The 12,420-nt window shown below is 37.9% G+C and overlaps 1 protein-coding gene across 17 annotated transcripts in view; it reads right to left on the bottom strand.

Annotated features, from left to right (window-relative positions):
• Positions 1–913: 913 nt before the first annotated feature.
• Positions 914–12,420, bottom strand: part of KDM6A (lysine demethylase 6A) — a 127,332-nt gene continuing 115,825 nt past the window's right edge. For 16 of the 17 annotated variants that reach the window (XM_036460437.2, XM_036460434.1, XM_036460430.2 and 13 more), the window contains 5 exons: positions 11,703–11,890; positions 10,721–10,862; positions 4,606–4,732; positions 3,059–3,229; positions 914–1,771 (listed from right to left, as the gene is read on the bottom strand). In XM_036460437.2, coding sequence (XP_036316330.1) covers positions 1,742–1,771; positions 3,059–3,229; positions 4,606–4,732; positions 10,721–10,862; positions 11,703–11,890 — 658 coding nt within the window. In that variant the 3' untranslated portion in view covers positions 914–1,741. The other variant, XM_036460435.2, reaches the window with a different exon arrangement.

Genomic DNA, 12,420 nt, shown 5'->3' on the forward strand with positions numbered 1-12,420 from the left:
TCCTGAGCAGCACTTAACACAAGCACTCTTGCTCTTTAAGGACAGGGAAAAAGTACTTGGTTAATGCAATCAGCACAGCATTTCACTAGAGAGGATTATAGATTTTCTTTAGTCATACACATAGCTTCATTTATAAGCATTCTCTATGCTTCTTCACTATAACTTCCTGGGAAAATCTTAGAAAGTTAGAAACAGTAATAAAGTGAGACTATGTGCCAAAGGCAAGGTACCATTACTTTAAAATAAAATACTATTATTAATCAGAAGTGACCTGTTAATGCTAATATAGCTTGCTATGTTACTAGTGGCATGGAATTTGCAGACTAGCGCCCCCTCCCCACCCCCATCGTGTCATGCAAGCAGAAAAGCATGAAATTTCAGAACTGCCTAACATTAAAAAATAAGTCTCTGAATTTATTTGCATTCTAAAATAGAATCCTTTATCTGAATATTTGTTCCATAGAAAAAGCTACTAAATGATGTACAGGATTTGTCAAGCCCGTAAAACATTCCCTTTAAAACCTTAAGTTCAATCACTGTTTGTTTTCTACTATTATACTACATTTTGGCAGCAACTGTTTATTCGTCTGTGACTGCAGTAATTGTAACTTAACAATAAACCAGTCTGACATGTTAGGTCTTGAAGATACATACCATATATATTTCTTTAAAAATAATCATACTTTTGTAAGCAATACTTTACAGTAGACACCTCAAAAATCTACCATAGATGTGAAACTTAAAATGAGAAAATTTTAAGTTCTAAATCTTTATACATAGATATCCAGATTTCTATATATATTATATATACATACATAAGTATATATAAAATATATATAATCAGATTTGAAAAATGAACAAAAACTGGGCACTATACATAAAATCTTTTTAAAACTCAAACAATAGAAAACTCTTTAAACATTAAACAATTTTAATAAAAGTTTCTGTACAATGCTAAGTAGCTTTATTTACACATAGAAAATGTAATAGGAGTAGTGTTTGAAATTACAGAACTCCTTAAAATTTCAATGGCAGGTAAATCTGGAAAAAATAACAGCATTCCATTCACAAATATTTTCAAGCAATAAATATGTATTTATAAATAGTGTAAATTTACATCGAGATTAGAAACAAAAATCACAAATCCAAAGTTTATTCCTTAGTCTATGTGCAATCCATTATCTTTGTGACTTGGCTGTTAATTTTTAAACATTTCATTTAGGAACCAAAAGTGTAATAACCGCCATGGTTTCAAAACAAGACAGAAAAAACATAAAAGCAGTAAAAAAGTTCCTTACCTAACTTTTCACATTAAAAAAAAAAGTTGACCAAAGAAAGCCTTAAAATTGCTAACTACCTTACAAAGAAATTACCAGCTAGGCTAGTATTTTTTCCCAAGAAAAACTCTGAAAGGGAAAGGATGAAAACAGGTTCATCAGCCCAGGAATAGAGAAATATAAAAGGTTGTCTTCAAGTCAGTAGTCTGCATGGCGTTGCCAGTTTTGTCAGATATATACAAAACGTGGGAATTCTTCTTCTTTCTGAAGCACAGCTCATCAGTAGAGAGGCCTGGAGCAGGAGCAGCGCCCTCCTCAGTCCGGTTGGTGGGCTCTCACGTGGAAGGTTGCATAGACACAGTTTCAGCCAGCAGCCTTATGAGACAGCTCTAAAGCCAGTGGTGCAGAACTGGGCTACTTCCTGAATAGCAGATAAGGTCTCACTTAATGTCCATGGAACAATATCAAGATGAGGAAGATGGCAATGGAGGAGCCTAGAAATGAAAGTGAGGGATGTTACTTTGGTACACAAAGTATAACCTCCTTACGGACTCCCACCTGGACAATCTTCCTAAGAGTCTGAGACCATTCCCCTCCTCGGTGTACCAGCATTTTTCTGTACTATCAATACTTCACCAAAAGTCATCAACTCAAGGACGTTAAAAATCAAGAACATTATTAGGTGGAGCATTTTTTTTCGATTGCTTTAAAAAAAAAACAAACAAACAAGGCTTGTAGAAAATAATTTAACAAACCAATTATAATCTCATTAGTAACTGACTTTAGAACCTATCAACTAGATAACGCATTTTGTGTGACACACTCCAGGTAATTTTCTTGTTCTTCAAGCAAATTTGAAGACCATTCAAATGAAAATATCAGGAGCTAAATTTCAAAAATTCAGTTTCTAATCACATTTGTAATGTATTAGAGGAAATCAACAATTCATAAATTATTTTTCTATTCATAGAACTAGTGATGAGCTAGAGTAAAATGCTTCGCCCTGAGCATCTGCTATTTAAAAGTTAAAAATTATGTGCAATTTATAAATATACTTTGAATTTCATGAGGTTGTATAACGTAGCAGGAAGTTATGCTCCATCAAATATTCCCCATAAGGTTGCCCTGGCTGGTGTTGCCAAGTGGTTAGAGTGTTAGCCCACGCACCAAAGGGTCTTGGGTTCGATTCCCAGTTAAGGACACATAACTGGGTTGCCGAATCCTCAGCCTCGATCAGGGCATGTATGGGAAGCACCAGATGGCGTAGCGCACCGATGTTTTCCTCCCTTCCTCCCCCCTCTCTAAAAATCAATGGGGGTGGGGTGGGGGTAAATCCTTGGGTGAGGACTAACAAATATTCTCATGAGGTCAATACTTCCGGCAAGGACAAAATTTTAAATAAATACAATTAGTTCTAAAAGCAGAAATATATTTAAAAGCACATTTACAGATTTATTTTGTTGACACTAATAACCTGTGTGCACACAAAAATTTTATCAGTGGAGATGACAATGTGACAGTGTTCAAAAAGCACACAGAGATTTAAAAACATAATTACTGTGGTATTACTTAGGCTGGTCTCTCCCAGGAAGAAAAGTGAAAATAAAACATGCTAACTTCATAGGAATAAATACTTGGAAGTGGAGGAGGGGATCACCATGCACTACCTAAGGAACCACAGAAAATGTAAGTATTTCCTACCTCCTGCTCATCAGGTGGCAGAACAAACAACGTGGCTTCCCTTCCCCCTACCCATGTACGCACATGTGGATTTCACTTACTAATGTAAATTGGTCATAGACTTGCATCAGGTCCTCCATCTTGTACTGTTCTAGCACCACAAAGTTGTCCAGGTTTCTGCTTGTTTTTCGTGCACAATCTTGACAATGCACTATGTAGGTCTTCCGAGAAATGCTCTCATTAGTGACAAAAAGCAGATCAAAAACCTCCACCTATTTCATACAAGAGAAAAAGCATTCAATTGCGACAGTGGCATTTAGATATTGCGATACTTTAATAAAATCATAGAATCTTACTTTGCATGGAGTCGTGGACAGTTATCTCTAGTTGAAAGTAGGTACCAAGACAAACATGGCCATGTTTAAAATTCTTAAATGGACAAGATTTACTCTGCACCAAACCCAGACACATGGGTGGCAATGTATATTCCGGGGAATGGCCTAAGGGAGTGGCTACTCATTACAATCACTGGCAAAAGTAATTCAAAAGTTTAATAAAGGTCAGTCTGCTTTGCTCTAAATCGGAAATATTACTACACAGTCAGGTAAAAGTGATCACAATGTTCTTTTTCCTTCTCTGGCAGTATTCAGACTGGGCACTATGAACGGCATTTGTCTTCCCCTCTAGACGGAGCTGCTCCAAAGATAAAGACTATGTTTCCTCATCTCTGCACCTCCAAGGCATAGCAGAGTGCTGAGTGCTGAGCCAAACCTCAAACCTCAAAACACACATCCAAGTTGGTTGCCTGCTCAAAATCTTTTATGGCTTCAATGACCTCAGAATATCAAATTCCTTAGTCATTCAAGATGCTCTGTAAGCTCCTTACTACCAAGACTTATAAGTTCCAGCCACATGGGACTAACTTACCCTTTTATGGATAAGCCATTTCATTTCCCATATTGTTATTACAGCTCATAACAACATTCATTCTACCTCCAATTCTCACCATTTTTCAGTCCACTGAAGTCTCATACTCATCCTTAAGGATGGACTAAATGTTAATACTCTGGTGAACTCTTGTGCCAGCATAGAAAGGAAAATCTCCCCCCCTCAGTGTTGTCATGGCAGTGAGACCAACTGTGCATTTACCAGGCTCATGTACATTACAATTTGTTGTTCATAATCTGTCTTCTCTGAGCAGACTATGGAAGCTCCTCCAGGTACCCTCTCTTCTTCGTTTCTGCTTCTCTTACAAACCTTGGCTTCAGAAGACTGACCAGTGTGTTGTGAACTGCACCAGAAAGAACTTAACATCGATCTGCCTGTAGCTATCCTGAACTACATCCAGTTTATCGGCACCTGTCTGCTTCTGCATTGTTCATAGTTTAAAATTCTAAGCCTAAACTTCTTGATGATTATCATCTGTTAAATATCTTATTATACAAAGACTCTGTAGTAGATACTTTGAGTTAATCCATAGTTAGTAAAATGGTATACCATCAGATTAAATTTTAGTAGCTAAGTAACAAGACAATAAGATTTTAAATACAAGTTCAATAAAACATATTACATGAAAGTCTCAATATATTTTTAAAAATAACCGGAGGGAAGAGGCTCTGTAAATCAGGGGCGGAGAGCAGTCACTTGCCTCACAGATGCTGCAGTAGTGTGCAGGCTCCTCCTTTGTCCGCCCATGCCACACGATCTCTTTGCCCGCAGCAATGAGAGCTTCCCGCAATGTCTGACATTGCTTCAGGGTTCTTAGAAGACAATACCTGTCGTAGGGAAAAAATTATTTGTGACCAGCAATTGAATACTGAATGTCGTTAGCATAAAAGATAGATCATTAGAAACAATGCCAAGAGACTCGGTTCTAATATCTGTGACTTCGTTTTTTCTTTTGTCAATGTCTCAGATAATCTGAGATTTTAAAAAAAATGGGGTTACTGTTCAGCAGGTCTGATATTAATATTGTATGAGTTAAAGCTGAGAATAATTTTTATCTAATTATAAAAATATAATGATCTTAATATGTAAAACCTGATTCCTTGCTTAAATTAAATATAAGCTGTTACTTTTGGCTCTTATTTGGGCAAGTGAATTGACCTCTTTGGGAGTCAATGTTCTCATCCTTGAAATGAGGGGTCTGAATTCCAGGTCTGAACTATGATTCCAGAAGGCAGGAAAGGTGTGTTATTTCTAGAAGTACTACCCAGACAAAGGCAAACAGCATCATCTATATAGATGCTTTTCAAACTTTTGAGTCTATAAGCAGAAAGCCACACAATACCACACAATACCAAATTGGTTTCATTATAGCACTAGAGAAGAAAAAAGACATTTAAATCGTCTATTTTAACTTAGAGATAATAAATAATCTTGCATTTATAAACACAATTGAGTTTATAATTTGTGGCTTTTCTAAACTCATACTTATGACGCTAACAATATAGTGAATTCTCAGTTTGTTCTGGTTTTCCTATAGTTTGTTGTCATTACTTGAAATTGCTAAATTCTCTTAATTCTTCTCTGAATCTTAGGCTCAGACTCTCCATTTGAACAGAGGTTGGACTAGATGATCTCTAAGGCACTTTCCCTCTAAAATTCAGAGATAATGAAAATACCCTAAAGAAAAGGAAATGGGTTTAGCAACTGAGTATTGTTTGAAAGCAAAAGGTCTTATCTGTTTTATCCATGCTGTCTACTCTCTGTCTATGAAAGCGCCTGGCATATAGTAAGTAATCAATAAACATTTGATTACTGAATGACTAAAATTTAACGTATGATAAGTAATAGCAATTTAAGTTCTCTTAATTTATATTTCTTTGTTATCTCATAAGTGACTACGTTAAAGCATTGTCACTTATGAGAACCCCTGTGCATTAAGCCAGGATAAAAGATGACTAAAAATCTATGTAAAACTTGTTAACTTATTTAACAAAGACATCGCAATATCAACTTTACAGCTAGCTGCAAGGCAAACCAATTAGGCATCATATTAAAATAAATGTCTCAGTTTGTTCAGCAATTCTTGCACACTTAACTTACTTAGAAACAAAATAATGATTTAGACCAGCGGTCGCTAACCCTTCGGACCTCACGGACCACCAGACCACTGGTTGGCAACCGCAGCTTTAGACTATGGTTGTAAATCAAAGCTAGGACAGCTCTCTCCTTTTTCCTCTCTCTGTATGTGTGTGTGCGTGTGCGTGTGAGAGTGTGTGTGTGTGTGTGTGTGTGTATCATATGTGTTCATGAAAGTATGCCAGGGAAGGGAGCAAGCAAAATGTAGATCATGGTAAAAAGAGAGAGAATATAATCCAGACAATGCCACCAGCTCTTAAACAGTACCTGCTCTTCCCCTTTCCCTCCCCATGTCCCATACAATTCGCCTCTGAAGGCCCTGACCTTACTAAAAAAGTTTTCCAACCAGGGCTTCAATAGAAGGTCTCTTTCGAAGGGAAATAATGCCGAAAACTCTGCAGACCCCTCTAGAAGATGGGCAGATGCTACTATGCTCCCGTCAAATACATAAGAAATAAGGACCAGACAGAAGGCATGGTATTAGGTACTTCACGCTATTATGACACTTAGGCATCCAACAATCCTGGACAGATGAGACTTGCGCTCAGAAGCTAAATTTGTCTGATGTCCATGCCGTACTCTCTTCCACGTATTCTTACCCGCTCCCCCTTTCTCTTTGGAAGATAAGATTCAGTCAGTGCAATCCTCACCCACCCCGAAAACACAGAGCCATGGTTCTGGGGAGTATTATCATCCCACTCTTTACTCAGTGAATACGTTTTCCACTCCAATGCTCCTGACTACAATGACAATCAGATGGTAGTTTCTAATTTTTGGTTAGTTTGGTAGTTTCATCTAGAAAAATGCATTATACAACTTTCCGGCAAACAATAAAGGATTAGAGCTAGGGTTGCTAGTAATATTAAGCCATGAGTATTCTATGTATGAAATCACAGTTCCAGAATGTTTATTCTGTGAGCTATTGGAACCTTAGAAAACACACAGCTCTATTAATCTGATCTGACAATGAGGAGCCGCATTGCGCTTTCCTCTTTGCTCTCAACGTTAAATTGTTTGTTCAACCCCATTTTTCAAAAGGTAGCCACTGGAGTTCAAGGAAACTGAGAGAGACAGAGGATCTTCTGAAGTCCTCCAAGGAGCAGGTCCTAAAGAAAGAATCCGATTCAGTCAAAGGACAGGGAAGAATCAGAAATACAGAGATTTAGGGAAAGGATCCTAAAGAAGATAGAGGTATAATAATATTTAAGACTTAGCAGTAATCTGTTCTGCTTTCATTAATCCTAGACCATGTTTGAGTGTATTGAAGAGCTGAAAAAATGAAAATCAAACCAGATCAGGATTGTTATTTCCTCTTCATTTTAGTTTTGCTGAATTTTAGTAAATATATTTTATAGCAATAATTCACTTGTTACAAACAACATAAATCACTAGCAAAAAGTATAACATTGTAGAAGATACGCCGTTTTTTAATAAACACATTTAGGAATAGGGTCAGAAATAATTTCAAGAGATAGAGAGGCAGGCAGTTTTTTGACATTTAAGGATCGATGTGGTTTCAGGATCCAACCCCTACTTGGAGCTGCTTGGATGGAAGACTACCACAAGACGGCGGTGAGTATTAAAGACAGCTCAGGCACGAAAGCCAGAAAAGGCTGATGGAGGGCGTGGTGTATTTGAGGTTACACAGTAGAATCTAATCTGCCCAAACACCAGTCTGCGAAGAGGAAACCTCCAGAAGGATGGCGTTTTAGAAAATGACTTCATGTAGGGGGTAGAAATAAAAATATACTTGAAATACTAAAGACAGCTCATGTACAATATATTCATAAGTTAGGCAAAAGAGAAATAGACATAGCATACCATGGGTGCTAAAAGGAGGGAATGCTCAGCTTCACTTCAGGCGAGGGGAGGTAGGAATCTCAGAAGTCTGGGTAAAGAAGTTCTCCATTTAGATGTGGGCAGGAAGGAAAGGTGGCAGGGAAGGTACTTTCCAGGCAGAAGAAATGCCGAGAGCAAAGGTAATATGGGATTACTTAGGGAGCAAACACAACTGTTCTTATAAGATTTTAATCTTGGGATGAGGTTTCTGAGGCAGGAAAGTAAAGGAATGAAGCCACAATGACAGGATATTATGTTGAAGTTAAGGCAAAATGGAATGACTCTGACATTCTAGGGGCAACTTGGCTAAGTGTCCAAAGTCAGTGTGGAGAGAGAAAAGGCAGGGGCTAACTTGATATGGCACCTTTAAAGATGTCATGCTAACAATCTCACCACTGAGAGTAGATGGTGTACAAACTCAAGTTTTCAAGAGGCACAGTTCCTTGCACAATCCCTTGTACTGAGAGCCATGCAGGCAAAGTCAGCTAACACACTTGCCACCTGCCACTCCAGAGTTGTATTGCTCCTAGGACAATAGTGAGGGTCTAAATGTCAGCAAGACATAATAGTTTCATTTGAACCAACCACATGGCTGAAAATCAAGGTCTCAGTCAATCATAAAACGAGTATCTTAACGTATTGCGGACCAGTAGTTTTATTGCTAGCTTTACCCAGTGGCCAGATAAGTTTCTATTGAACGAGTACAAAAAACATTACATTAATGTTAATTAATGTTTTACATTAATGTTAAAGGCACGCTTTAAAATTAAATATCCATTGTATTTTGAAGTTATTTATTACATGTTCTCACAAGCTAATATCTTTTTAAAGAATTCTTGTGATTGGCCACAAGCCTTAGAACAGAAAACACAAGAATTCTCATGATCCATCCGTAATGTGTTAAGAATGTTAACAGGAGGAAAAAACATGTATGAAAGCAAATGTATGTTAAGCATGAGTTGCTATGATGTGTGCTGACCACCAGGGGGTGTGCATGGAACATGGAGGGCATAGGCAGCAGGAGGCAGAGCATGGAACATGGTTGGCATCAGCCACAGTGGGATGGTGGAGCAGGTAAGCAGGGGCACCAGACCAGGGCGGGGCACATGTCACTGTCAGTGGGGTGAGCCTCTGGTGGTTACCAACATTCTTTGCTCCTGCACGCTGCAGGCCCAGGCCCGCCAGGTGTTCACATCTGCTGCAGGTGCAAGCCCTGCTAGCACCCATAGCCAGCACCACTGCTCAGACCTGCTGCTGGTGCCTGCCACCAGCCCTGATCACCCCTGAGGGCTTCTCCACCTCCCCCTGCTCCTGAGGGGTGAACGGGGCAGCAGCTGCTGCTCACACCTGCTGCTGGCACTGGCCCCAATCGCTCCCTGCTGTTAGCACATGAAAGTGGCAGCAGCAGGAACCGGCCTGCCAGCAGACAACGGACAAGGGGCTGCTGTGGAAGGGGAGGTGGGGCACGGAGGATGGACTGAGACCTGCCCCTGTGCCACTGCAGCCTCGTGGCTCACAGTTCCTTTCAAAGTTCACAAATTAGTGCACTGGGCCCCTAGTAATAGAACAAATGGATAGACAACCCCCACACTCCACTACCAATTACATGTATAGAGTATGATACCTACGATCCAACTTTTTCAAGTATTTGTACATTACTTGCTATGATTTAGTTTTTGTTACCTTTGCCTCCTCCTACCACTTCTTCCCAGGACTAGATAAAAATGATACAACGGATAAAAGACTGTATCATAAGAACATCCACACACATATTACCTTGGCCACACAATTTTTGCTTGAATAAAATTTGGGACTTAGATTTGAAATCATTTTAGTAAGTCATGATTACTTTTAAAAGGCAGTATTTTAAAAACAACACAAGCTGACCAAATGATTATAGCTGCAGGGAAAATACTTCAGTATTATTTTAACAAAAACAAATTTATTTCATCAGAGGCAACACACTTGCTAAAGCAGTATATTCCAAAAATAAGTTTATGAGGAGAGCAATTCTTCAAAAGATACTAGCCAAACAAATGGATTGGGGAAATACAATACATTATGACCCTTCTCCCCATTCACAAAACACACCAACACTTAAGGAAAAAAGAACTTCACCTAATCTACCATTTCCCATATTTCTTTGACCAAAATTCCCTACCTTTTGGGAACAGGCGTAGTAATGGTAGAAAACACAGTTTAGGGAAACACTGCTATATAGCACTATTTGAAAATGTTACTTCTAAACAGACTTATAATATAGTTAGGTCAGAAACTATGATAATAAATGAGATGCTTACTAAAACATATGCATTCAAATAACTTGCATTACATGTTTAAAGCAGCTAAACAAAGGGGCAATTATAAGATAGATGATTTAATGAAAATAAAAAATTAAGATATATGTACTAATATATGTAATACTTTAAACAATAAAACCATTAAAAAAATTAAAAATTAACATTAGTAAAATCCCTATATTAAATGCTAATTTCTCTGTACCAGCAATTATTTTGTGATATCATTTCCTCTCCCAGTACTAAGGGCAGTCTTTCAATATTAAAACTAAAGTTCTAGGAATCAGGAGCGGGGAAGCAAGGTTTGTGAATCTAATTGTTTAAAAGTCATTTGTGCCTTTGATCCCCTTTATACAACAGTGCACTTACTATTTGGAAGGGAAAAATGCTTTTAACATGTGGATTACTGTATTATAATTTGCTCTATTTCTGGACCATTTTGTTTTGATGTCAACATAATTCAGGGCGCGGGGAGGGAGGGGGTGTTGAATAATTAACACTCCCCAAAAAGAGAGGGACTACAGCAGTTTAGAAAGCACTTACTTAATCATTTCAAAAAGCTTTGGATCTGAGACCTTGATATTTCGTGCCATATTCCAGGAAAGATGAACCATGGGTACTATTGACTTCACACTTTGCAATTTGTTCCATTCGTACCGTTCCACTGCCAACTTATACTGGCAGGCTGGGGGGAAAGAAACAGTTATAAAGCAACCCAAAGTACCAAAATTTATGAAGATCACCATTATCACCATCTCAGGTGATTATCATCTAAACCAATTCTGAAAACCTCAAAATATTACAAAAATAATTTTTATGTTTTTTGATAAATAATATCATGTAAACAGTGCTTATTTTAACTATGTGCCAGACATTGTGCTGAGCTATTTTAATACCTTATTTCATTTAATCTACAGTATCACCTTTTTAATTCTATTATTCCCATTATACAAATGAAGAAATTGAAGCCCTGAGAGGTTATACAACTTGCCCAAATTTGCAAGAGCCAAGCCCTGGTCCTAATCCAGGTCTATCTGGCTCCAAAGGCCATATTATTCACCTTAACTATCTACTGGCTGAAGGCAGGCAGAATCCAAATGGATTGTGATATAATAGGGCTAGTCATAACACCAGAGAGAAGAAAAGTTTGAAAGACTGAGCACTCTTTGCTTTCTCCCATAGGGGTTTCCTTTAAGAAACAAAACCAAGCGCTCTGTTACAGGAAGGAGAGCTGGTCACAAATACCCATTTTAAACTATTATAATGAGGAATAAGAAATGTCTATCGTTTTTTTAAATATATATTTCCTTATATATAAAGACATATTTGTTTTTGCTGAGATCTATAGTCTTGGATTTCTATTTAACTTGAATTTAATATCTTGTACTACAAGTTAAATTTTTATTCAAGGAAACACTCTTCCAATTTTTAGTGGGGTATATTCCAAGAAAAAAAAAAGGTCAAATACAATCTCTTATAAATTAAATGGTGTTTGTTTGTTTTTTTAGCATAATCTGTAAAATACCTGTAAGCGGACCAACATTCCAAGCAATATTGTTGCACCAGCCAATAGCCTGCACCCAGTGCACAGTGCCCGCGTTTATCCAGACCAGATCTCCAGGCCGCTGAATGAACCTATACACCGGGACATTGGCTTCATAAAGGTCTTCCAGGTTGGGCCACCAGGAACCCATTAGGAAATTCAAATTATTTCTGAAATAAGAAAAATAATGCGAGTGTATCAAGTACTTTAATAAGCTCCTTATAAAACTAGAAGACAAATGTCAGAGAAGTTTTAAAAATATGTTCATTCGTTGCATTGAAAAGTAATGGCTTATGCAGTAAGAACTGCTATATGTACAGGGGGTAAAATAAATTACAGTTAATTTTTGGAGGACTTACCCAAAGATCAGTATTACTATCTTAAGATGATTTTCTAAAGATCCAAATGAAATCCAAAGCTATCTTTAAGCAACACTTATACACATAGTTTTAAATTTCACTTCTCTAAAGGCTATTTTGATTGAGCCTTCTCCCTGGAGTACTGAGAAATATCTAAAAGGTAAATAGAAGGTGGAGCCAAAACCAGTTTGGCTCAGTGGATAGAGCGTCAGCCAGCGGACTGAAAGGTCCCAGGTTCGATTCTGGTCAAGGGCATGTACCTTGGTTGCAGGCACATCCCTGGTGGGGTTGTGCAGGAGGCAGTTGGTCGATGTCTCTCTCTCATCAATGTATCTAACTCT

Source organism: Pipistrellus kuhlii, unplaced genomic scaffold (assembly GCF_014108245.1).
Source record: "Pipistrellus kuhlii isolate mPipKuh1 unplaced genomic scaffold, mPipKuh1.p scaffold_m20_p_32, whole genome shotgun sequence".
NCBI lineage: Eukaryota > Metazoa > Chordata > Mammalia > Chiroptera > Vespertilionidae > Pipistrellus > Pipistrellus kuhlii.